Below are 26,333 nucleotides of genomic sequence, written 5' to 3'. Positions count from 1 at the left end.
AAAACCAGCATCAAATCAATGGAGGTTGGGCTTATTTTTGGGCCTGAGATGGGTTTTCGGTCTGGCCTGAAATCTCGCCTCAAACAGGGTCAGGCACCAGCTCAGCCATGTGAGGCTGTCAGCTGCCCCGTCCTTCCTTCTGCTTTTCACGGCCTTTCACTGCGAGGCTCTGGTGCCCTTTCCGTCCCCTCACAGCGGGTGCAAATCTGAACTAACGTTCACCTGCACTGATGTGTGAGTGTTAAGGATGTTGTCTGTCACATCAGTTGCCATGATCCCAAGGGCGGCTGCAGAGCAAGCATTTTGAATATCTGGTGGAGAGGCTGGCTGGTAGCATGGGGCCAAGGTAATTGCTTCCCGCCAAAAGCTGCCTGGAGCATGGTGATTGTGCCAGTGATGCCCCAGGAAGCCATATGGCTCTGAAGAACAGGAAGTCTCGGCTCCCTGAGCCCAGCCCGATGTGAGAGTGGAGAGGACGCTGTGGGCAGAAAGGAGGGAGTTGATTTTCTCCAGGGGTCATTGAGGCACAGAGGGCAGTGGTGAGGGGCTCTTGTCTCAGAGCTGGGGGGGAGAAGGCCCCAGTTCTCTCCCCACAGTGGCTCGAGGGCATCAGGAACCAGCATTGTGGAGTTAACCCCCCTCCTGTGCCGTTTGTGTGCCAGATCGAGATTGACGATGGAGCCGAGCTGACTGCAGAGTTCCTGTATGACGAGGTCCACCCCAAGCAGCACGCCTTCAAGCAGGCGTTCGCCAAGCCCAAGGGCCCCGTGGGGAAACGGGGACAGAAGCGACTGATCAAAGGGCCGGGGGAGAACGGCGAGGACAGTTAGATCCCAAAGGGCAGGAAGCCGGGTCAGGAATAGGCCTGTGAACTTCCAATGGCGCCCAGAAGGGCCGTTTCCACAGGATCCACGTCTCCACTTCCGAGCCTGCCCGCTGAGCCCGGAGAGGCTTTCCCTCCCTCTCTTCTTTAGTAAAATCATCAACACCTGGCTTCATTTGGTGGGGGCGGGGGGCAAAGAATCTGGGGCAGGGGAGGGATCTGTGCGTGTTTTTATTTTCTCTTCCCCCTCGCTCTTTTGTTGTGTAATTCCTGAGCAGAATGGTTGTTCTAGTCTGAAATGAGATTTAAACTGATACTCTTGCGACTTCACCTGCCTTGTGACCTGGTTTACCTGGTGCCTGCACTGACTGAAGGGCTCACTGACCAAGAAGCCGTGTTATGCAGTGGCCTTGAAATGAAATCCTGGTTGGGGTTGATCTGATGGTGAAAGCCAAACGCTTTCCCCCTCCCCTTGAATGTGTTGCTACAGACCTCCGCTATCTGTGTCCAAGTCCCTAAATCTTGACAACTCCCCTCTATGGAACGGTCTCCTCAGCTAGCCAGTGCCCTGGTACATACATGCCAGACGGCTGCCTCCCCAAGGAAGCGGGCCAGCAGCTCTGCTGGCATGTGGGATCTGGGGAGCATGGGGCAGGAACGCTGCCCTGGCATTCCCAGCCACAGCAGGGCAACTTCACCCTGAGGCTGGCAGGCTTGGCGTGAACGCACTCAATGGGCAGGTGGTCTGTGATCAGTGACCTCTCCCCACCCCACCTCCCCAAGAGCAAGGGCATGCTGCCTAGGTGAGTGAAAGCTAGGCAGTTCCTCACCTCTGGGCAGAAAGGCAGTGGCTTTCGGAGAGCTCTTCTGTGTATTTCACAGTCCATGGTTTGGCTTGGATTTGTGTATCCAGGTGTGAAGGCTCCTCTAGTCACCTCCATTTCCACCTATTGGCTTCTCTGGCTTACAGAGCAGCCCAGGAGAAGCCCTAGGTCTGTGGCACTGGATTCTGATCTACTAAAGGAATTTCAAGCTGTATCCTACCTGTGATGTGTGAAATTCTCTGGCAGGCAGTTAAACCAGGTGCTGTTTTCCCTTTAACCAGGTTTGCTTCATGACAGCTGAGTTGAGAGGACAAGGGAGATTAGCCCTGAGCCATCAACTCCTGCTGGCAGCTCTTCTTTGCCTGGGATTTGATCCTCTCGCAGCTCCAGCCACCTCCCTAGATCATGGGTCCAGTGGATCTGAACCCAGGCAGATCCACTGGACCCATGATCTCCAGTACCTGGCTCTGGGCTGCCTCACCATACTGCACTGGTGCAGGAACGCATCTCGTGACACTCACTCCCAGCCCTACGGATGCATTACTATCCTGCCCTGACTCACCAAGATCCACACCTGAACCTCTGACACCTATTCAGTCCTGAATCCACCATCCAAAGCCACAGGGACTTCTGAACATAGGGTAGCAACCCACTGCCAACCAGGTGTGCGTTGTGCATCCCAGTCAACCTATAACATCATTCATCCTCACACGATTGTTTAACCCTTCGGTATGCCCCGCAGTTGCATCCCCATCCTTCATTCCAGCGCTGCACTCATCTACCAGGGCAGTGAGGATAGCCACTTCTAGCTGTGGGCTACAATACACGGTCACATTGATCATAAAGGGTGCGGCTTTGCTGGTTTGGGAGAACATTAACATCACCAGGTTTATCCGTTGCATTCTGCACTCTGGTTAGCAGGGCTGTCCGTTCACCCTGACCAGGAATGCTTGGTGCCTCAAAAAGACTGTTGTAGATCCACGTAAACCAGGTTGGGCAAAGAGGTGTCTATGTAAGAATGTTTCCCAGGGACAGAGGTGAGAGCTGTGGCCCATGAGGAAAGGTGAGGTGAGCTGTGGTGGTGATGAGGAAGAAGGAAGGAACATGTGTTGTCCAGGCCCACATGCATTAGAGCATCAGGACCGCTGCTGCGAAAGGGGGAAAGTTGTGGCTTTTGAAAATCCACCTAGTAGATGTTTGTTCCCGTGGGTCACAGTATTTAATGCACACGTCATTCCGGCCCCTGGGCAGCCTCTGACTTGTCTGTCTGTACCACATCCGAGGGCACTCAGCCTTCTCTATTCAGTAGAACTGTGTGGTGTTCCATTAGACTCGAAGCCATTGTTTGTTTTGTTCTCTTGGCTGCCATGGAAACTTTGAAGGAGATGTCAGCTAGGTTGATTTTCTGCATCAGGGATCGTCCCAATCCCTGAGCAGAAAGAGTCTGGATTGAGGTCAACTCGTCCCTTCCAGGCAGGAAATGGTGGTGACCTGGTCTACAGCACAAGACAGGGAGGTGGTGAGGAAGGGATTTTACCAGCCCCCGGCTCAGCCCATCTGTCTCCTTGTTGTGAGGTTTTCAGCAGTCCTTTAGCCCCCAAGAGTTTGGCTGTTGGCCTTACTGCCTGGAACTGATCATGGCAGCGCTGGGGCAGCCGACTTCCTGATGCCCGTCAGCGGGTTAGGGGTAAGTCTTGACCTGGCAGGAGACATAGGCAGTCATTGCCAGGGACTTTAGCTTAGAGGCCTTGCTCACTTTCCCTAGCACAGACTATCCAACAGGTCCCAGTCTGAGCTGGGTTTTCACCTCCCTGGCTTTTCAGTAGAACTCTTGCGTTTCCTGCCAATAGTAATGGGAACTAGTCAGCGGGATTCTCTTGTGACCAAACCATGAAATATCCAGCCATGGGGGGGGGGGGGGGGGGGGAGAGTATCCCTTCCTCCCCACTCTCCAGAGGTCAGTGGCTTTACAGACCTGGACACTTGCTTTCTTCGTGGAGTGATGTAATTGCATCTTCTGTGGCTCCTATTCTAATTGCACAGCCATTGCTGACATTTCTGGATGTTGCTGAACTGTCTGACCATCTGTACCTTAGCGCTGTACCTTTTGGGAAAGTTATGTGAAAGGGTCCACATACGGGGTGGGTATCCTATGCATGCAAGGACCTATTCCACCCATGTTTTATATTGTGCTGTGGGACACTAACACCTGCCGGGGCATCCCTCTGCCATAGTGAGATCCAGTGAATAAGTGATCTGTATTAGTTCTGTCGAGGCAGAGGGTTAATTTGTCATGCTGGTGCCTCATGTTATCCCATTCCATCAGGAATGTGCGTACAGTCCGCTTTTCAGGAGCGTATAATAGGCCAGGACAGCAAGTGCTGGAACAGCTGTGTTAGGAGAGTTCTAGTCTCTTTCCCTGGGCGAGGAATTATTTCTGCATCCTCATCTGGGCATGGAGGGTTCATGGCAAGTGTTTGATTACATGCTTCTGGCCACCCTTGATCCCAGGAAAAGACATGGAGACCTGGTCATCTTGTAGGCATTAAGTATATCTGGGGTGGTAGTAGCTGTTGACCTATTCACTGACTTCCGTCCCCGAAGTCTCTCCCCCATTTAGAAAAAAGTTAATCCAGTTTAGAAAAGTCTACAATGTAAACTAGGTCACCCAGACTGTCTCTAGACCATAACTTATTTGGGCTCGTCAGTTAGTTTTGATCCCACTGTTGTGCTCTATTGATGCATATTAATGGCGAAGGTCCAGTTGATACTCTCCTAATACATGATCAAATGTAGCTATAGGACCTATCAGAACTTCAGTAAAGGAAGAGAAAACCCATAGCCGGCATTAGTACTTTCCCCTCCTTGCCCCATTTATTCCATAAAGTAACCCCATGCTTAAGGCAAATTCTGGTCCTGGAGTAGCTGGAATCATGTGGGATGAAGGGGTAGTCATGTAGCCACTTTTCTCCCCACTCTAAATTTGTGCCAGGGGTGGAGTTGGTGACTCTGACCACCAGATGTTTGGGAATGATGTCTGGCAGGCCTTGGGCATGGAGAGTGGCTGGGATCTTCGGAGGCTCATTGAGGAACTTAAAGGAGGCATGTAGCCTGAAGATCATCTGCCACTTCCCCAATGGGGCTGTCTGCAGTAGTTCCCTCCCTCACCCCCATTTCCTTTGGTGAGTTGGAGGAAGGACCACCTACCCCCACTCTGCCCTCAAGTTGCTTTTTTTAGGGAGGGCACATTGATGGACCTGTCCTGAGTTCCCTGGGCTACTGTGTAGATGTCACAGCAGCCTCAGAGTCACATTCTCTGGTCCTTCCCTAGAGAGAAGGATGAGGGAGAGAGTGGGACCACAGAGCTCATTGCATGAACTCTGCCCTCTGAATAGCTCCATCAGTCCCTACCATGGGGCAGCTCTGTAGCCCCTCTGAGTCCCCTTCTACACCAGCCTGAACATTCTTGGGGTTAGCCAGGCCTACTCAGAGCTGGCATGTGTGGGAGCAATGGGCTAAGGTGCCCATTCCTCCTGCTAGGACACTATCGGGCTGGCTTCTGTCCTGTGGACACCAAATCTACAAAGACCTGGTCTCCAGTCTGTCCTGGGAGTCGCATAGGCCATCCAGATGTTGCCGAATGGTGAAAGCCAAGGAAATTCTTAGTACAACCAGCACCAAATGGAATTGATTTTGATCTGGGGCCTATCTCAGCTGCCGACTGCATAGTTAAGGGTGGTTGGACATGAGCCGCCTCCGTAGGAGGATGGCGGATTTCTCGGGGCTCCCAGCAGCTCTCAAGTCCTCCAGTGCCTACCCAAACTCCAAAAGGCACACATCGGTAGTACTGTGAGCTTGTCTACACTAAGGACTTTTAGGGGGGAAATTCCCTACTGGTGCTATCGGCCTCTACAACTGCAGCAGGGGCAGCCCTAGGCAAGACTCTGGCAGCTTCTGGAGATTTTACCACCATGTCATGGTGATAAAATTGCCAGGTCATGTGCTGGAAGCGGCCTTTGCCTTATGTGCACAAGAGCTGCCGCTGCGCAGCTGAACCAGCGATAGCTGCGTGGCAGACACAGCCTGTGGGGGAGAGGGGGAGCAGGCTGGGCTGGGCTGTGGTGTGGGTTTGAGCTTGGGGTGAGGAAAAGCAGAACACACTGTATTCAACACTGTATTTTCTAAAGAATAAAATATTTTTAAAACAATTTGACTGCTTGTGGTTCGAGTGGAAGTTCTCTAGCTATCGCACCCTGCCTTGTGCTAACGCACTCCTTCCCATGTAGGGCCTGGTGCACCCCCACTTGACAGGTGCCAGATCGGCCTCATAATTCACCCTGCAAAAGCCCTAGGTGCAGTGACGGTAACCCAGGGATTAAATGAATGTTATGAAGTCTACACTGTCACGCTGCAATTTGTAATATAAACCCTCTAACTCTATCAAGGATCTGCTGGCTTTTACAGCTCCTCTTTCCATCCACATATTTCCTGAACTAGGCTAATGTCAGCTACCCAGCTCCCTGCTCTAACTGACACCTTTCTTACCAGTTCTGGGCTGGAGAAGAATCACTTTCATGGCAGTCATCTCTCTAGACCAGATGCTGTACAGCTATTGCGCTGGTGATTCATAGGGGACTTCCTCTTGAATGGCCTGTAACAGAACAATTCCCCCTGGGGGAGAGGGCTGTACAAAGCTACCCTTTAACAACTGGATAGCATTTTAAAAAGCAGGCTGAAAATCTGCTTTGTGATACTAAGACTGCAAGGACCCTTTGTCCATCTCAGGGTCTGGACAACTGTCCTTTAATGAGCAGCATCCCAAAGGCTATAGCAGTTCAAATAGAACTGGGCTAGTTCTGACCCTGCTGTAGTTCCCATACAGCAGAATGCTTAAGAGACTCGAGGCTGCTGGTGGAGGGCTGGGGCACTTATTTTGGTGCAGTTGTAATCCGAGAAGGGGCTATAAATGGCATTTTCATAACAGATCTGCTTGAGGCGTTGCTGGACTAGCCTGACTCATTAGCTGTGCGGAGTAGTGATGGGTAGCTGAGCTGGAGTCTGTTCTAGCTCACCCATTGTCCGCTTAGTTCTGAGGAAGCTCTGTTGTTGACGCTGTGTAAGGACCAAAAGGACACTAATATGGCACCCACACTAGGAGGAAAACGTGGAAACTCGCTGTCACTATATATACAGACCTAGGTAGACCCACCGTCACCTTGTACATAACAGTGTTGTGGATGGAGCCTGTTTGACTGTCCCATGCTCATGTAGCTTCCCGGGGCCAGGATGTGTAACTCGTCAGTAGCGTGGCTGTGACCACTCATTCGCTCCACTCCCACGCCACGCTGTAACACAGCTGGGGTGCGCTCTGATTCCAACACAATCCCCCAGCAAAGTCAGTGTGCTAGCATGGACAGGCTCTTCCGCGGGGCTCAGCCGCCTGGAGCAGAGAATGCCGTCCTGTGACAGAGGATGGCGGTGCTTGGTGTGGATGAGGGGACAGAACAGATGGGTGAGTAGTAAAACCATGGGCCCCTTGTCAAATGGGTATTTGAAATCCTTGTAAAAAGGAGGCTGGGCATTCAGGCAGCAAAACACCAGGAAGATCAAACTAATCACTCTAAACATGTCAATGCATTATTATTAACCCTGCTCCAGTTTCCTGGAAGGCCTGGGACTAGAAGTGTGAGCACCAGTGCACGGAGAGGGAGCAGATCCCAGCTTGTGGTAGAGGCAGGGCCCCCTCTGCAGTGGGTTTCCAAATTCCCTCTCGAACTTGTGCCTGTCAGAGTTCCCAGGGGTGGCTCAGACCTGCCCCTCCACTCACAGTTCTCCATGCTTTTAAAGGGCGTGGCCAGGGTGACTAAAATACAACGGTTTGAGCTGACTGGGTTTACCTTCAGGAAGAGCCAAGTTTGAGCAGCTGGCTGTCAACAAGCCGATTAGAGTTTGAAGGTGCGTCATTCAAAGGTGCTGGTTAGCGTGTTCTAAAACTAGTGTAGACGAGGCCCTTTCGATTTTAACATGCTCTAAACGGGTGGAGCTGAATTCTAGGGTATGGGCTTGGGTTCCTCTCTACCAATTAACTCACATTAAAGTTTATGCTGTCTCTTCTACTCTAGATTTATAGAATATGTCCGCTAACATGTCTAACTCCCTGCTTTTAAATCCGAGTCCAGATGAACTCTAAGTGTAGACAAGGGCAAGGCAGGGTTTGCACCAATTTGGTGTTTACCCCTTTTTCAAGCAGGAATAAACTGATTAGCGCAACAGGTGTAGTATCTCCAGCTTACCTTTTTCAACCTTTAAGGCTCAGGTCTGGTGAAGCTATGCCAATTGCTGCTAATTAGCAATTCCCCTGGTGCAGACAAGGTGCAGAGGTAGCAAGAGACTGGCTCAAGGCCCAAGCCTGGCTGCCCGTGTCCAGGATAATGTGGAGGAGTCGCTGTATTCAATGTGCTCTGTTGAGTCTCTGCTGAAAATTTAAAGCGCAATGGGACATGATACCTCCATTCTTTTGTTGTATGGACAAATGCCTGGATCTCATGTCTTCTGCCCTGTCTCTTCCCCCCCCCCCCCCCCCCCCAACCCCCTCATGCTTCCTAATGTCTCCTGGACTGGCCTATGTTGAGCACACCCTGATACCATGGAGTGACAGAAGGTGTAAACATGCCAGTTGTGGCTAACTATGTGGAATGTTTTCATTGTCTCTCCGTGGGGGTGATAGCTCCGAGGCAGTCTGCAAAGGGAAAGGAAGTCTTGCATTCTCAGTCTGGAAGTGCTATGGTTTGCGGGGTGAGGGGGGCGCAACTGAGGCCTTGTCTATGCTGTAAATGCTTTACTGGCATAGTTATACTGAGGGAGCCCCTAGTGTGGATGTAATGGATGGTAAGCGAAGGGGGGTTTCTGCCAGTGTCAGATCACTGCCTCTCCAAATGACATTAGCTATGACAGCAGCAGCTCTCTTCTCTGCTGGCGTAGCTGTGTCCAGGCTGAGGGTTTTGCCGATATAGCTATGTCGGCTGGGGGGAGTGTTTTTTTATACCCCCAACTGATGTAGTTACACCTATAGAACTTAGTAGTGTAGACATGGCCTAAGCGTCTTCTGATGCTGGACTGCCTAGAATGGAGGCAGAGGCAATCTCCTGGTTAGGTGCGTAAAGAATTCATATGACTCAAACCACCTCAGCTTTTGCTAGTTGGGAGGTACCTTGTGGGAAGAGAGTTTAGGCTCGGCTGTTCAAAGGTGCCTAAGGGAGGTAAATGCCCAAGTTCCTTTGAAATTCAAAGGGAGTTGGGTGGCTGATTGTCCTTGGAAAGTCTCCTCCCTAGTCTCATGGCAGTTCCTAGGGGACAGGAGTCCTCTTCAGTTAGCAGCTTCCCTGCCCATCTCCAAGGGGATTGCTCCAAGCTAGGCTGGAAATCATTCCTGGGCAGCTTGCACTTCCAGGCTAGGTGGAGCAGTCAAGGGCCAGGCCTATACGCCACAAACATGGTATTCACATGGAAAATATTTAATTAAAAATAATCAACCCAGACTCTTAACAAAGAGAGGGAATGCAACACCACACACACATCCAGGAGTTAAAATAGCACCGCTCACATTGGGAAGGCACCTAAAAACAATCTGAGTAGGATAAGTCCACTCTGCATATAAATAGGAAGGACTTTAAATGTTTATGGTTCTTGAAGAGGCAACAGTGTGGCCATTGGTAACTCTATTGTAAACAGCTAATCCTGACCAGTGTGATATTTTAAAAAGGAGCAATAGAAAACTGTCCTTTGTCTGGCTGTGATTCAGGAAAATTTGCACCATACAGATTTTTAAAGTTGCTTCTGTGCTGTAGAAAGTTACTGAACTAAGTGAGGAATGTAATAGCACCCTACAAATATTGCAAAGAAAGCTGGGAAAAATCCACACTGCGTGACCCCCGTTGGGGAGGGAGGGGTCATGTACTGGGGGTCATGGGAGCTGGTGGGATTCACAAATGTCTGGAAACTTTCCAGATCTCTTGCCAATGCACAGAACCTGCTGCTGGTTTTCCTCCTTCCTTGTCATTCCTTTTTCTGGGGTTCACATCACATCACAGGCTTCACAAATTCACATTGAAAATAATTTGTTGCAAAAGTGGGTCACATGCCCCACGTCCATATTGCAGACATCGCCACCATGGGGATGCACAAGTCCCATGCCCAGAGCTGGTTGCTGTGACCCCGGGAATGGCAGTGTTCCCCCCTCCAGCCCTGGTAGCAGTGACATGTGAACTCTTGTCTCATCCTGTCCCTCTGCTGGGTGGTGAGGGCTCCTTTCACGGACACGCGTGGTCCATGGGCGGCTTTGTCCACTCTGATCTGGAAGGAGCTCGCGTCCAAGTGCAGGTAACTGTCCAAATCCATCTTTCTGCGAAGGCAGCGGCCATGGTTGTTGCAGACAAACTGGCTGCAGAGTTTGGTTGCCGTGGTCACGTTGATGATGTAAGGGCCTAAGGTGCCAGTCAGGTATTTCTGGATCTTTACACAGTTGGGCTGGAGAAGGAAAATTAAAGCAGTTACGCACCAGAGCCAGGCTGTGCTATGCTAGATTCCAAGGCCAAAAGGGACCATTGTGATCAGCTGGTCTGACCACCCATGTAACACAGGCCATAGGACTTCCCTGAATTAATTCTTGCTTCAAGTCCAAAAGCTATGAGTGAACTAGACCAGATCTTTTAGAAAAAGCATCCCGGCTTGACTTTAAAACTTCCAGTGCTGGAGAATCCACCACAACCTTTGATATGTTTAATTACCCTCCTATTAAAAAATAGTGCCTTATTTCTAGTCTGAATTTGTCCGGCATCAATTTTTAGCCATTGGATCCTATCACTTTGTCTGCTATGTTGAAGAACCCTCTATTATCAAATTTCTGTTGCCCATGTAGGTACTTATAAACTGTGATCAAGTCATTCCTTAACCTTCTCTGTGATGAGGTAAATACAGACTCCAGGAGCTTAGTCACTAAAAGGCATATTTTCCACTCCTGCAATCATTCTTGCAGCTCTTCTCTAAACCTTTTCCAATTCATCAACATCTGGCTTGAATTCAGGAGACTAGCACAGGGCACAGGATTCCAGTAGCTGTCCCACTGAAATTACTTCAATGCCAAATAGAAAGGTAATATAACCTCCTACTCCTAACCCTTCATCAGTGATTATTTTGTTTTCATTGATAAAAATATTAAATGGTGTAGGGCCAAGAACCACTCTCTGCAGGACCTCACTACAAACATACCTGCTTGATGATAATTACATTTTGGAACTTGGGAATCAACAGCCACGCAGCTTTTAATCCATGTAACATGTGCCATGCTGATTTTGTATCATTCTAATTTCTTAATCAAAATACTATGTGGTACCACGTCAAATGCCTTACAGAAGTCTAAGTATAGAACATCAGTATCAAGTTAATATCCAGTTAGTATGACAAGAGCCATTTTCCATAAACCATGTTGATTGGCAGTGGTTATATTACACTCCTTTAAATTCTTTGAGTCCCTTATCAGCCGTTCCAGTATTTTGGTTGGAATCAAATTCAGGGTGACAGGCCTATAATTACTTGGGTCATCTTGTTTTACCCTGAAATACAGAAACAATGTTAGCTTCCGTCCAGTCTTCTGGAACTTCTCCGGTATTCTAAGAGTTATTAAAAATCAACATTAAGGGTCCAGAAAGATCCTGGGCCAGCGCTTTTAAAAATATTGGGTGCAAATGGGCTGGGCCTGCTGATTTTAAAGATGTCTTGCTTTAGGAGCTGCTGTTTAATAGCCTTCTTCGTTTGGAATGGAAAGTATTCCATAATCATCTGATATCAATACATCATCTGGCTTTTTCTCAAATACAGAACAGACATATTTTTGAATAGTTGTGCCTTTTCTGCATTATTGACAATTCTATCATTTCCACCTAGTAATAGCTGAATACCATTGTTAAGATTTCTTTTGTTCCTGATATATTTAAAAATCTCCTTACTGTCCTTAACTCTACTGGCGATAGATTTCCTCTCATGTTTTTTTGCTTCCCTTATCAATTTTCTAAAATGTCTGGCTTCTAATTTACATTAATTGCTATGAACATCCTTCTTTTTTTCTATTTGTTATATTAGATCTCTCTTTTTTTTTTAAAGCAGTGTATCCTCTCAATTGTGGGATTGAGTAATCCCATTTGAAAAATGTAAATTACTTTTAATCTTTCTTTCCCCTGTGGTGGTGGTATTGTTAGTCTGCTAGTAGTACCTAAAAGACCTCAGCTGGGATCAGGAGCTCTTGATCATTTGCATCCATTGTTGATTTTTAATAAATCTTGGAACAGGGGCCAAGCTCCACGGGACTGGAAGAAAGCTACTGTTGTGCCTGTATTTAAGAAGGGTTAATTGGATGATCTGAGTTAGTGTAGTCCTGTCAGCCTACTCTTTGATCCTGGGCAAAATGGGGGAATGGTCATTGTGTACTCTCTTAGGGCTGGTCTACACTAGGGGGGGGGGATCGATCTAAGATATGCAACTTCAACTACGCGAATAGCGTAGCTGAAGTCAAAGTATCTTAGATCAAATTACCTGGGGTCCACACGGCGCGGGATCGACGGCCGCGGCTCCCCCGTCGACTCCGCTACCGCCGCTCGCTCTGGTGGAGTTCCGGAGTCGACGGTGAGCGTGTTTGGGGATCGATATATCGCGTCTTAACGAGACGCGATATATCGATCCTGGATAAATCAATTGCTACCCGCCGATACGGCGGGTAGTGAAGATGTACCCTTAATAAAGAATTAAAGAATCAGTATGGGTTTATGGCAAATAGATCATCCCAAGCTAACTTGCCAGGCCCTGCTCTGAAGAATTTAATAATAGACAAGATAGCCAAAGGCAGTGCTACTGTCCTCATGTTGCAGAGGGGAAATTGAGGCAAGGAGATCAAGTGACTTGCCCAAGCTTACATGAGATCTCTGTAACTGCCCTGGAAATTGAAGCCAGATCTCCTGAGGCCTAGTTCAGTGCTTTAAGCAGAATATCAGCTTTCCTTTTTAATTAATGGGCCATGGCTCCCTTCACGGCATGCTGCCTGCTCCAATTCCAGGCCAGCGTACCATGCTGCAGTTAACCTCCGAGAGCTGTTTGCTTGCCCCTGTGATGAGCTGGCAGGTCTCAGTCCAGCCTCTAGTGAAAAAATGTCACCCACCCTCTAGCAACAACTGGCATTTAGCTGGCAGCTGCTGGGCCCCACCTCAGCCCTTAAGTGTAGGATCATTGGTGCAGGGAGCTCACTTTCAACAGCCTGCTCAGTCCTTGGCCAGTTTGCTGCCACTGCTGGGAGCTGGATCTGTCCCATGTCCCCCTCAAGCACCCCTAGGGCCAGCTCAGCTGTATGTAACAGCGGTGCTCAGGGGGAGGTGCATCTAGCCCCTTGCTGCCAAGGCAGGGAGGAGCTCAGGGGTGTTCATTTGGGGGGCAAGTAAAGGGCCCCAATCCCAGCTGCAGGTGTGCATGCATGCCCCCTGTTCTCCCGCACCCCCCCCCCCCCTCACGCAAACAACCACTGGTAACTCCACAAGTAGCCTTTATTACCCGGTTGCGAGAATATTCCACACCTCCCCAGAGAACGATGCCGTGAGCCCCCATGGCTGCTGCCTGCCCGATCGTGTGCACTAGGTCTGTCTGCAACAAGAGAAACCAGCAGCACGGTGAGAATGCCAAGCACAGAAAAGCTGGCTGGGCAGCCGAGAGAGTCCGGTAAAGCCAGGCCCATGAGTATCCAGCTGACTCAGTTCCTTTCCCTGTTATGCTGCCAAACAGCAGCAACAGCCTGTGTAGGGGGGTTACTGCCCGGCAGGTGCTCAGAGCAGGCCCGCCCTGGGGTTGCGATAGCCCCCTCTGGGGCAGGATATCAGCTAGGCCTCTTCCCTTTCATGGTTCTGAGTGTGAGTCCAAACCACTTTGGGCCCTCAGGGGAGGGAAAGGCAGAAAGGCTCCTTCGAACTTAATACACCGGGTTGCAGCCCGGAGTGAGTTTTTACGATCCAGTGCCAGGTGCCCATGAAGAATGGGAGTTACTAACGGTGCTGCTGTGAGACTGAGCTGCTGTACAGTGTAGAACGGCTCCAGTGGCACAGCCGGCCGTATTCTATATAGAGCCCCCACGGCACCATGAAAACACGATGGGGCCAAGCAAGGGTCTGGGCAAAGTGCTGGGAAATGGAGAGTGGGGTAATAGGCGCTTAGCATTGACTCTGTGTGTAGAACGGTCTGTTGGGGGGCAGGATGAGTATTTATGTGAATTTATGGAGGATGAGTGAGCAACCGTGCTGGAAACAGGAGCTGGTTTTCCACAGGACGGGGACAGAGGGGGCAGCAGAGGTGCACAAGGCTCCCTATAGCATCCTGCAGCTGTGCCTGAGCCATGATTTGAAGGGGCCATGAGTAGGAAAGGGGGAGATTAGCTTCCATAGCCCATTCACTCTGTGGAGTTCCTGTGGCACTGCCACCAGACGTGCTGACTAAGGCCTGGGGTGCGGGGGGAAAACTAGGAACAGCTTTGAGTCGGTCCCTATCTGCGCCAGATTTGAACCAGTAACCTGAAGGTAATGGCTCTATAGCACCCTGCTAATCCCCCTGATCATGTTCTTTTGGCTGGTTGTAATTAGCGATACCTTGAACCATTCAGAGCTTCCATGTAGATAGCTGTTTGTCCAACACATGGGGCTTGCAAGATGCAGCTGGAAATCTCGTGAGCCCTTGAAAGCCTGGTTTTGGCTTTTCCGCTCTTGGTCCCAGCCAGATACCAGCAGTGCAGAGATGCATGAAAGTTAACATTAATCTAACAGTGTTTAAAGACATCAAACAGCAAGAGAGGCTTGGTGGAAGATTGGGGTGATGGCTGGCAGAGCAAGGGATCTTATGTTAACTGCCCCGCTTTGACCACCCCTCTTTATATTCCTTCCCACCGCCTCAGCTCTGAAGGACTGACAGTCTGCAGTGTGTGTGAGACAGCAAATGAACAGGGACTGCGGGGGAGCGAATGGAGAACCCTAAATGGACAGGCTGGGTCTACACAGAGGCTACTGTATTTAATCAAACATTTTCACCGATGCTGGACTTGTGGCAGAGCTGCAGTGTAAACAAGACTTTGCAGAAAAGCAAAGCTAAGCAAAAGGGTGGTAGAAACAGCCCCAGCCACCAGCTGAACCATGGGAATTTCTGGTGAATTTCTCCAGTGCAAGCAAAGAAACAAAGAGCTTGTCTATACTGGCAATTAACAGCGCTGCAACTTTCTCGCTCAGGGGTGTGCCCCCCCCCCCCCCCCCGAGCGCAGCAAATTGCAGCGCTGTAAAACACCAGTATAAACAGTGCTAATGGGCAGAGCAGTGGTTACCCCCAATCCTGCCGGCTTCACACTGATCCCTCGCGCTGGGCAGTTGAGCTGCTGCGAAGCATGAGATAAAAGGAGCATTGAGGAATCTTGCTCCTCGGGAGGGAAGGATTTGCCTTTGTTAGCTCAGTTATGCAAAGGCTTAGGCCAGGCTCCTGGGATGGCTGGAATCCTGCTAGCAAGTGGTGTTTGCTAGTTGGGGTCGAGTAGGGATTCATGCCCAAGCCAGGACTGGGAGTTAGTGATTAGTGGGGATAGCAGAATTTAAAAAGGATTCCTGACCCCACGGTGGACAGTGGCTGGCATTTAATGTGGGATCAGCCGTGATGGGGACGGGGAATGGCTAGGGGGGAAACCTCATCACATGAAGCTTAACTCTTCACACGGAATTAATTTCCTGACGGTCCCCCTCCCACCCTCTCAGGCCTTCCTGATGCACAAAATAGAGTCACCTACTCCTTCCCAGCTCCCAGCGCTGTCAGGGCTGAAGGTCCTGGATTCGGTCCCTACTGTTAACTAGTTGCAGGGGTTGCTACGCCCAGAGAGTGGGGAGGAGGAGGAGGGACGGTATCTCACCTGGGTTAGCTCCTTCATGGTGTAGCTGTAGAAGGGCCGGGCATACGCAAAGACAGGCAGGGAGTGGTTGACGGAGGGCAGCTGAGCCACGCGCAGAGCTTCGCTTAGCTTGGCCTGCACAAACTTCTTGCCCTGCGGGGAGGCTCTCAGCACCTCCTCCATGTAGATGGAGGGGTAGAGCGCTTTGCTCTGCTCCCACAGCCACAGCAGCTTGTTGTTGCGCTGCACCTCCACCTGGGGGCAGCCCCCAGTGAAGTTCTCAAAGTCATCCCAGTAATGATAGTTGTAGCATTCAGGGAAGAGGTAGTAGCCCCACCAGCCCCCAGGGCGCAGCAACTGTGCCAGCTTGAGGGTCTCCACCATGAACCTGGCTGCAGCCGTCTCGAACTCCCACTTGGCCTCCAGCTCCACCTGCTCATCGGGCCAGTGTGGGTTCCTTTGCCTCACCAGCCGGATGGACATGGTCCGGTAGACGTTCTTCTTGTCCCAGTTCCGGATCCACTGGGGCCTCCAGTTCTCCCAATCGATCACAGACAGGCCAGCGAAGGAAGCTGAGGGCATGGCGGTGGCGATGTCGCTGGCCATCTTGTCCAGGTGGTCCAGCAGGCTGGCGTTCTGTGGGCAGCCGCAGTTGATGGCTACGGGCGGCGTGGTTTTGTTCAGGTAGTAGGGGTACAGACCCAGCTGATCGTAGTAGAAGATGGTGATGTTCCCGCCTGTGAAGTCTTCCTGCGCGTTCGCCAGGAGGCTGAAGGAGGCCACACTGAGGGGCACCTCATAGGAAGTCCAGCACCGAGCCGTTGGAGCATTCCAGGCCACCAGAAAGGGCCGGTCTGTCACAATGGGGGGCAAGGATGGCTTCAGGTTATGACCTCTGGGCAGCTCGGGGCACAGGAGCAGCAGCAGCAAGACAGTGCGGTGCAGGGGGCACCCGTGTAGCCTGAAGGCCGGTGAGCTCCATGCCAGGAGCCTGCCCGAGCTGGGCCTCACTGCAGTTTGCTCCACTCTGCTGTAAGAAAGATGGAAGAGACAGTCAGTCAGTCCAGGAACGTGGTCAGGAATGCGACAGCTCACCCCGGGCTGGGCCCAGCTGGGGAAGAGAAGGCCAGGCAATCTATACTTCAGCAAACCATCCCTCCCTCCAGCCAGGTGTCCTTCTCTCCCCACCACTAGGCACTTAGCTAATGACAGCACATTAGCTCATGGGCGGATGGGGACACCTTCCCAGCCCTCGCAGTCATCTGCTTCTGCTGCTCTTCCTCCCCTTTGAGGAGCTGTACGAATGCATGACCCTTACATCTCTGCTCTCCACCCTCTGTCCCCTCTGCTCCCTCCCCAGCCCCCTTCTGCAGTGTTCCCTTTAGCTCCTCCTCCCACAAATGGACCTTGGCCCAGATCCTCACAGGCACTTAGGTGATGAATTCCCATGGGCCCTTCCACCTTTATTACCTTGCTCCCCATGCTTGTGGAGGCCTCCCCATCTGGTGCCCTAACTGCCCTATCTCTTCCCCTTGAGGCACACTCCCTCCCTTTGCCTCACCACCCCCGTCTCCTCTCTGATGCCAGCTGCACCCACGCCTGACCCTAATCTTTCACTCTGAGTTAGCGTCAGCATCCCAGGGCAAAGGCCACGTCTCTGAGTGCTTGTAAAGCCCTGCAGACAGGGACGATGTTATCAAAAGCACAATACAACCCTGCTCTGGGTTGGCTCTCTCGTTTCTGGGTGTCATTTCTCTTCGCGGGGGTGGGGGCGAGTCCTAGAGCCAGCACTGGGGGCTAGTGGCAAAGCATCTGTCTGGTCTCAAGCATTGCCATTCTCCCAGGCCTGGAGTGGAAAAAGGGCTCCCCAGGAGAACCGTTATGTTTGCAAATTGCCTCTGCGCCACAGGCTGCCCTCCTAAGTAAGCTAATTTGCAGAGCAATTCAATTTAGATGTGCATGGATGAGCGAGGGATGCTCTTCTTCTGGCGCTGGGGTCATTGATCAGCTTGCAGTGCAATTCACGCAGGCTGCTAAGCGCTAGGCCAGGGGTCGGCAACCTTTCAGAAGTGATGTGCCGAGTCTTCATTTATTCACTCCCATTTAAGGTTTTGGGTGCAGTAATACATTTTAACGTTTTTAGAACGTCTCTTTCTATAAGTCTTTAATATATAACTAAACTATAGTTGTATGTAAAGTAAATAAGGTTTTTAAAATGTTTAAGAAGCTTCATTTAAAATTAAATTAAAATCAGAGGCCCCTGGACCGGTGGCCAGGACCCGGGCAGTGTGAGTGCCACTGAAAATCAGCTCATGTGCTGCCTTTGGCACATGTGCAATAGGTTGCCTACCCCTGTGCTAGGCTGTCTCTGCCCCGCCTGCCCCCAAGCTACTAATGCCCTGCTGATCTACTAGGGCAGGAACCAAACCACCCACCACCCAGAGTGCAGGTGCCTGCCACCCCACCAGCGTTCAGGTGCTTGCTGAGCATAGCCCTGTACCACCAAGGCTCTGACTAGATCACCAGACACAGGGGCACGCTAGCCCTGTAAAGCAAAGGGGTTAGTGGGGTGGGTCCTGCTGGGATGATTCACAATGTACTTTGCAAACCCCATTCATCTGTGTTCTTTACAAACCCCCACCCCCTGTGCAAGGTGCCAAGAGCCCCCCTGGTAGGCTCTGAGGGTCCTCAGCTCTCACCCCAGTCGGTGGTAGTGGAGAAGGCCTTTCGGGAGCAGGCCCTTAGAGAAGAAAATCTGAGCTCACTTGTATCTAATTTAAACCTTGTAAGCACAGATTGCGCAGCCTGGTGGTTGAAGCCTCTGCCTTGTTCTGCAGGGGTGGCAAGTTCATATTCTACTAGCGGTAGCCTTTTATTTTAATACCTCATCCATCAGCTCTCCCCCGTCCCCCTAGCGTCGGCCCTTGGGACCTTAGTGTGCCAATGCACCCGGGGCTGCTCCCCTCCTGCCTTTTTCTGTGAGCCTTCTCTAAGGGTACGTCTACACTACCCGCTGGATAGGTGGGTAGCGATCGATCTATCGGGGATCGATTTATCGTGTGTAGTGTAGATGTGATAAATTGATCCCCGATCGCTCTCCCGTCGACTGCTGAACTCCAGCTCGGCGAGAGGCGGAAGCAAAGTTGACGGGGGAGCGGCGGCCGTCGATCCTGCGCTGTGAGGACGCGAAGTAAATGATTCTAAGTCTATCTAAGATACATCGACTTCAGCTACGCTATTCTTGTAGCTGAAGTTGCGTATCTTAGATCGATCCCCAGTGTAGACCAGGCCTAAGATTATCTCCGTAGGGAGGGTGGTTAGGGGACAAGAGGGAGAAACTGTCCTGAAGTTTGCTCTCAGAGAGAGAGGCGATTGCCCTCAGAACTGCAGTGTATTAAACCTGTCCTCAATTAGCTGAACTGAGGAGGAACCTGCCTGGCTCCCACGAGGCAGGATTTACTCAGCAGAGACGATTGGCTCAGGGAGAACAGAGTGAGCGGCTGCCTTAATTAGAATAAAGCAGCTGGGGAGCAAGGAGATTCTGACCCCCAGTTCTGGGCTGGGAATTCCCCTTGCACGGGTGGTGTGGGCCAGTATAACGCAGGTGTATTCAAAGAACCTAGTAAACTCTTACTATCTAAACTCCAGCTTTTCCAAAACAAGATTCTGTAGACAAATCTCAGCATCAGATGGCCAGAAAAAATCACTCTGGAGGAGGACGAAACAGAAACCGATAGGCAGGAAATTCCGGACCAAAAATGGAGACAGTTAGGACATACATGGAGGAAAGAGCAGAACAACATACCTAGACAGGCGTTGGACTAGAACCCCCCGATCAAGAGGTGACTAGACCAAGGATAACATGGAAACACCCAATAGAAGCAGAACTGAAAGCTATCAAAATGCCTTGGGCAGAAGCTAACAGTGCAGCAGAGCAGCAAAGATAGAAGGCAGTGGTGCAGGCGCAGTGTTCTGCATAGAACAGCGAGGCAGAAGACGACGAGCTGCAGGGACTGGGGGGTGGTGGAGTTGAGTGTGTGTGTGTGTGTGGGGGGGGGGGGTTTCTGAGCTCCAGCTGCTGTGGATGGCAGTTGTCAGAGTTTATAAATGTGAAAGTTCCTCCTTGCTGGCCCCTGGGATTCGCAAAGCACAAAGGTGGCATGAACCAGCCCAACACAGGGCAGTTAGGGCCACCTGGCCTGGTGGGCCTTATGATGGGGACACTTATCCACTGGGATCTGTCCTGAGGTCACTGAATTCATTTTGCCCACGCCAACAAACAGACATCAGCTGGTGGTGACGGGCAGTCACTGTTGGCTTGTATTTGAACTAGCACCCTAGAGGTGAAAGATTCGATAAGCCAGTTATCTGCCAATCCCCAGAGCTACCAGCGCTCCCTGAAATAGACTCATGTAGTGAATACATGTAAACATAGGAGAGTCTGAGCCAGCATCCTCAAGCCACATGCTCAGTGCCCGCATCAGCACAGCTGCCCGCTCAGAGACTTTGCCTTGCCCAGGTAATGCTTGTGCAAAAGTTGGAAGGACTCTCCCGTTTTTCCCTAGACCAGGATTCCTAGCTGCATGTGCAGGACATCAAAGAGCCATCCGTTTATTCCAGGCACGGTCTGCCTGTGTGACCTCCCCCCCGGATTACTTTGTCCTGCAGGAGAAGGGGACTGGCAGCCTGACACTTTGGCCATGGATAGCGCTCTCTGCATGTGACAGGCCCATGGCTCTTGAGCAGCCTCACTACTCAGTGAGCAGCCGGAGGTTCCTGCCACTCACGCAGCCACTGTGTCAGCAGGTGTGACCCCCTTGCCGCTTAATTACAGCATGCAAACTGTAATGGAGCAGCGGAGACTCCTGCAGATGAAACCCAGAACCCCTGGCAGGTTCCTGGTGGAGTTGATAGCAGAGTAACCATGGCAACCACCTTCTCCCCCCTCTCTAGCCCCCCCCTTAGGAAAGCTTTGTGGAAATGTAGGTTAGCTGGGGAGAATAAACCGCTCTGTGCCCATTAGTGCTCTGAGGTGCAGGATACCGATAGTCAGGGCCCTGTTCTTTCCTGTTTTATTCTACCGTAAAGTGAAAGGCCTGATTCTGTGAGGTGCTGGGTGTCCCCTGAACAACCTCAATGCTCAGCAAAGCCAGGAGCAAGATAGGGAGCTCAGCACCCTCAGCCACACACTCACCGCTTCTAAACACCTGCCCAGGAGTGGAATGAGTGGCAGTCAAGGAGGAAAAGCTGATCTCAGCTGCACCTGGGGCAGGAGCTCCAGGAGCAGTAACTGTAATGCCAGGGGGATTCGACAGGGGATGAGGGGGGTGGCACAGAGCCTTCCTCCCTGAGAAGTGCAGCCAACTTTGGGGAGAGGGTACAAAGAGGAGGCATACACTCCCACAGGAATGGTTATCTGGCCCCACATGGAGGGATACAGGCTAAGACTCACCTGCATGCCCTTTGAATCTGAAGCGTCCTTTAATCTGTGGTGAAATCTGTGGCTCAGGAGTTCAGATCTTTTCACAGAGGTTCAAGAAAAAATACTGGATTTGCCTCTGGAAGGAACTGCCGTCTTTGGTGCTAAGACAGACGAGGTCTTAGAGAAGTTAAAGCCCCCAAGAACTACAGCGTTAAAGGAGGTTCAATCATCTCCTCAAAGGAAGGCCGCAAGGAGCAATTTCAGCAACTAGCTTCCAGACATGGCTTCCAGCAGCAACCCAAGCAGTCTGGGAAGGCTTCACGTACCCCTCAAAGGAGGCAAAGATCTCTCTCCTTGGCTTTGCCTGCCTCGATGACAGGTGGTGCTAGACCAGGGGTTTTGGAATGTGCCAGAGGATCCCAAATCAGTTATAAAAGATTTAGATCCTCACCTTTGATAGGTGGAGATGCTCAAATGGAAAGTGGCTACAGCAAAGCTGTATTTTTATGGAGAGATTCTATTCTATTCCTTAACCTCTCCGCATCGCCAAAGTGTCTGAGCCCTTCCAGTAGTGCATTAAGTGACGTGACTCATATCTGGTTTTCTCTTCTTCCTTCCTTCCCAGCTATAAGTCCAATTTAATATGAACAAACAAACTGCCTCTAAAACAATCCAAACCACCTGAAATTTTACATACCACAATTCATCCTGAGGGAGACTATGTCTGGAAAGGTTGGGACAAAACTCAGAAAAGGCATTTTGGAGATGCTGAGGCTACAGATTTCACCTTTCAGAACATTTTTCCAATTTCTTTGTGTCTCATTGTCTCTCTCAATGTACAACCATCAGACTGGATTTACGCCGCTGTCCTTTGGTAGGAGAAATACTTTGGACTGTTTTTGGGGGGGAGATAGCAGTTATTTTGGCACTATCACATAGGGTGTCGTCATGAGCCCTGGGCCTCAAACCTTGGTCTGCAGGATCAGCCCTGCTCCACCCCTCCACTTGGCAGCCTGCTGATAACTGCTTACTTAGGACCCATCAACCCCAGCCCGAGTCTGAGGCTCCACCCCTGAGATCCTATTGGCAGAGTCCCAGAGCAGCTGATTGGCCTGCTGGCCCTACTTAAGCCAGCAGCAGGAACAGGAATCTGTCTGAACAACTAGGGTCCACCCTGCTCCTGGTCCCTGAGCTTGACTTCCTGGCATCCCATCCCGGCCTGACTCTGGTTACCGACTTGTGGTTCTGATCTCAAGTTTGTCTTCTACTTCTGACCTGCTGGTAGCCTGAATCAGCAGGCTCTCGACTCCTGTCTCATGACTGTGGACTCCAGCTCTGACCACTAGGTCTGGCTGCACACGACCCCGCTGTGACAGGTATCTTCACTGCAGAGTTAGCCTAGGTGTCTGGCCCCCAGGTAGACTGAGCACCTAAGTTAGCCTATCCCAGGTGTGAGCAGCCACACTGCAAAGTTGAACCTGAATTACTGTGTTCAGTATATTATGCTCTCGCTGATAGAGCTGGGTGGGAAACGGTTTTCCTGACCCACAAGAATTTGAAAAATATTCCCCTCCTGAATTGGGACGGGAAGTCAAAATCTTGAAAATGTGCCTGAACAGAAACCCTGAAAAAAATGTTGGTTTGGGTCTTTTAAAATGTTTCATTTTGATAACTTTGAAACGTTTTGTTTCAGTTATAACTAAAAATTAACTAAAAGTTCAAAAGGTAAGTCATTTTGAACCCAAAGTCAGAATGTTTCCTTCCAAAAATGTTGAAATGGGCTATTTTGACATTCCCCAATCTGCCTTCCCATATCAAATAAATCATTGAAAATAACATGATCCTGCGGGACGTTTCAGTTTTGATGAATTTGCATTTTTTAACACAATTTCTTTTTATAAAAATATTCCTGACACAGCTCCACTCACTGGTCCCCACTCCCCTCTGTGCACTGCTAGGTCTTACGGGATACACCCACAGGGTTCTGTGTGCTGCAGAAATCTGAACTGCTGCATGAGTCTTTCCCAGTGAATTGTGGGAGAACTTGTCTGTCCTTCTGGGTACATGGGGGAAATTTTGGAGGACGATCAGCACTCACGTAATTTAGCCTGCTTCCTCATTGCAATGCTGGCGGATTACCAGCCCAAGTGGAAAAGGAACCCAGGCTCTCTAACCCATACCCCAGCTGTGCCAGTTAGGGTTGAAAGCACCACTAAATTCAGGTGAGTTTTTTTGTGTCAGGAGGTGGGGTTGAGGGGCAACACCTGGGTAAGACATACCCGTACATTCCAGAACGCCTGTATTACATACACCCATCAGTTTGAGGCATGCTTATCTAGGCATCACTATCACTTTGTAAAGTGTCAATGGCCAGACACCTCTGGCCATGGTTGGGGGTTGGTATGATCCAACCTCACCCATCGATCACATGGGCTCATTAAGATATCAGTACTTTTGTGGTCACAAATGAGATGGACCTATGTGATGGATGGATATTGCTGTCTCTTTCTGGGTGTTCTTGTTATTAGTATGGTGCTTCTGGGGGAGTAGAGTTAGGGTTGTTTGGGTGACTCTGCAGGCCTGTAATTTGGAACGTTGTTGTAAAGCATGCTCTTCTCTTGGATTCTCAAGGCACTCGTCTCACACACGTGAGTTTGAGGAGAGAACAGTGTTCTCTAAAGGGCATTTTGGATGCAGGGACAGATTCTTTCCCCCTAAAGGCCAGGCATAATGAAGATTTTTGCCTGGGATTATATTACAAATGCACAAAATGACCCTCAGAACTCTCCCATTTTCCAGTGGGAAATCCCCTAGCTCCTCTGCCATTGCTCCATGCACATCTCTTACAGGAATAGCTCCAACCTCAGCCTAACAGCAGCGGCAGCTAAAGTGTTTGGGGCCATTGGTGTATGGTTTTTAAGGGGATAGCTGCATGAAAACTCTGGAATACCATTATCCACTAACAACCTCTGTGCTTTTCACCACTACATCCGTCCCTCTGGATGAGCTTTTTTAGAAGTTTTTCCCAGGGAAGAACACAGATTTGAATACTACACATGCTCTACACACCAGCTGGAACAGCCAGATTCTACGCTACTCTGCAGCATTTTGTTCCATGCAAGTGTACAAAGGAAACAAACAAATACCTCATCCCTTTAAAAATTATTTCTCTTTCATTCTTATTTCACTCCTTTCCTTTCCTGCCCTTTACCGTACACCTATTCCCCAGCTTCTTCCATATATGGTGGAAAGAAGAAAAATGATTCAAAAGAAAATTGCTATGTGCTAAGGTTCTTTCCGAATTAGATTATTGTATGAAAAAACAAAACTACAGAGCTGTTGTTTTAACAATAATTGTTCAAGTTTAGAAGGATGTATGATTTTCCTGGTTTAAAAAAAAAAAAAGAAATCAACATTAAATATTTCTTGTGTCCATGAAAGATATTCAGGACCAGAATCTGAGCTTATTTAAAACCTGGTGTGAATCAGGAGAAAGGGCACAGAAGTTAATAGAGTTACATTGGTTTAAAATTGGAATCAGATCAGAATCTGGTCCCCAGAAGACAAATGTTTAAGGATAAGTTGCTTAAATGTAGCAAGAAAACAACATTATTTTCACATCAAGTAATTTTTTTAAAAACAGTTGTCCCTGTTTTTTTGCTATACCCTCACTTCGGGGATCAATAAAAAGCTGTTTGTAGCCAGAAATGTATCTGCAATTCCTATGGGGGAGGAAGTCATACAAAGGTCCGGAAGCTATGGCCAGAGTGTCATCATATATTTAGCAAATGATAATGCAAACCACACTGGGAGGGGGGAAAATCTATAGAGGAAGGAAAAATGCATTGCCTAGTCTAGGAAGTTATGGCATGTTCACAACCAGGGAAGAGAAAGAGACAGTTAAGAGGAGAGGATGGTAATCTCCCTGGCTCCCCCTTTGCGCTCTAGATCACTGCTTACTTCACCACTGATCTATGCAGCTAATTTCCCCAGCCCCTTCTCGCTACACAGTATATCTTATTTCCAATTTCTCCTGGCTCTTAAACTCACTTACTATGCACAGCACTTGGACAGAGAGCAGTGGCGGCATGGAAATCGCCTCCACCTGCCGGATGTGTGTGTATATAAGAAAGAGAGAGAGTCTCTCAGAAACATCCTGGGTCATTGCAAAACTTGCACCTCTTTCTCACCCTCCCCCGCCCCCAGCTGATGGATGGGGTAATATCCCTCTCCCATCTTATTCTCAGCTGCCCTTGGTCCAGGAGCTGGAAGAGAACTGCTGCTGCTGTGCGAGCTCCGACAGGTGAATCCTGAAGGTTTCAAGCGCAGCCTTCGTTCCCTCGCCTTTGAAGAAAAACAATGTAATAAAATAACCCAGCAGGAAAATGAATGGAGAGAAAGAAAGAGAGAGCGATGGATTCACCTACCAGAGGGGTTTTGCAGCCATGGCCGTGAGCTTGTCCCTTCGCCCCTTTTTCCTCCCAGCAGTGCCCTGACCACTTTAATGTGCTGTCCTTCAATTTTTTTTTTTTTTAAGGCTGAGACCTGGAATACCAGGGCACCTGCTAACCCAGCTCCCAGGGTGGGTCCACTCTGGCTTGGACTGATTTCCCAGCTCCCAGGCTGCCCAAGGTAGCTCAGTGCCTCTCGCTTGCACCACTTTCAGATGCATTTGCAGATGAGTTTTGCACTGAGAACCACTAAGTAGGTGATGCTAAGACCATCGGAACTGCAGGGGAGGGGGTCTACCTGTGGCTGCCCACCCCTGCCTTTGAAGTGGTACAATCCATGTCTGTGTGCTTGCTAGAACAGCTGTGTTTATGAGTACCTCCTCCGGGCTATCCTCATGTTTGACTGTGGTGTGTGTGTTCATTCAGTTGCATAGAAACTCCACTACGATCAACTCATTCAGCCCCTGGTTGGCAGACGGGGAGGGCAGCGCTGTCTCTTCATGCCCACCTTTCCCCTGCTCTGCCCGGAAAGCGGCCTGTTGGAAGAGACCCTCCCACCTGCATGCATGGGACTGAGAATAGGTTGGTACGCAACAGTCTCGATAGGTTAAAAAACAGAGGGAACCAATGCTCAGTCTATACACTCTGGGTCAGGGGCAGGGGCGGCTCTATGGTTTTTGCCGCCCCAAGCATGGCAGTCAGGCGGCTTTCAGCAGCATGCCTGCGGGAGGTCCGCCGGTGCCACGCCTTCAGCGTCACCGCTGCCGAATTACTGCTGAAGCCGCGGGACCGGCGGACCTCCCGCAGGCATGCCGCTGAAGGCAGCCTGACTGCCGCCCTCACACCGACCAGCAGGCTGCCCCCC

General features: G+C 50.2%; 2 protein-coding genes across 2 annotated transcripts in view; one reads left to right on the top strand and one right to left on the bottom strand.

Moving 5' to 3' along the window:
• The window catches only part of TWF2 (twinfilin actin binding protein 2), a 72,688-nt gene extending 66,833 nt beyond the window's left edge, over positions 1–5,855 (top strand). The window contains exon 9 of the mRNA XM_026656681.2: positions 663–5,855. Coding sequence (XP_026512466.1) covers positions 663–830 — 168 coding nt within the window. The 3' untranslated portion in view covers positions 831–5,855. The remainder of the gene's footprint in view (positions 1–662) is intronic.
• A 3,893-nt stretch (positions 5,856–9,748) lies between these two features.
• Positions 9,749–25,464, bottom strand: LOC112103778 (hyaluronidase-4-like). The gene is made up of 4 exons (XM_024195718.1): positions 25,445–25,464; positions 15,617–16,625; positions 13,200–13,329; positions 9,749–10,173 (listed from the first exon to the last, which is right to left on the bottom strand). The coding sequence occupies exons 1-4, from the start codon at positions 25,462–25,464 to the stop codon at positions 9,749–9,751; spliced, it is 1,584 nt and encodes a 527-aa protein (XP_024051486.1).
• Between the last annotated feature and the right edge of the window lie 869 nt (positions 25,465–26,333).

This window comes from Terrapene carolina, unplaced genomic scaffold, assembly GCF_002925995.2.
Source record: "Terrapene carolina triunguis isolate 2854851 unplaced genomic scaffold, T_m_triunguis-2.0 Scaffold232, whole genome shotgun sequence".
Classification (NCBI taxonomy): domain Eukaryota; kingdom Metazoa; phylum Chordata; order Testudines; family Emydidae; genus Terrapene; species Terrapene triunguis.
This window is presented reverse-complemented; position numbering and strand designations above follow the sequence as displayed.

What these genes read in the sequence shown, in the direction of transcription:
- LOC112103778 (XM_024195718.1), bottom strand. Translation starts at nt 25,464, where the DNA reads ATGGCTGCAAAACCCCTCTG. An exon ending in CCATGAAGGAGCTAACCCAG is followed by an intron (nt 13,330 to 15,616) that starts GTGAGATACCGT and finishes CTCTTGTTGCAG; the next exon opens with ACAGACCTAGTGCACACGAT. An exon ending in AGTTACCAGTGGTTGTTTGC is followed by an intron (nt 10,174 to 13,199) that starts GTGAGGGGGGGG and finishes TTCCTTCTCCAG; the next exon opens with CCCAACTGTGTAAAGATCCA.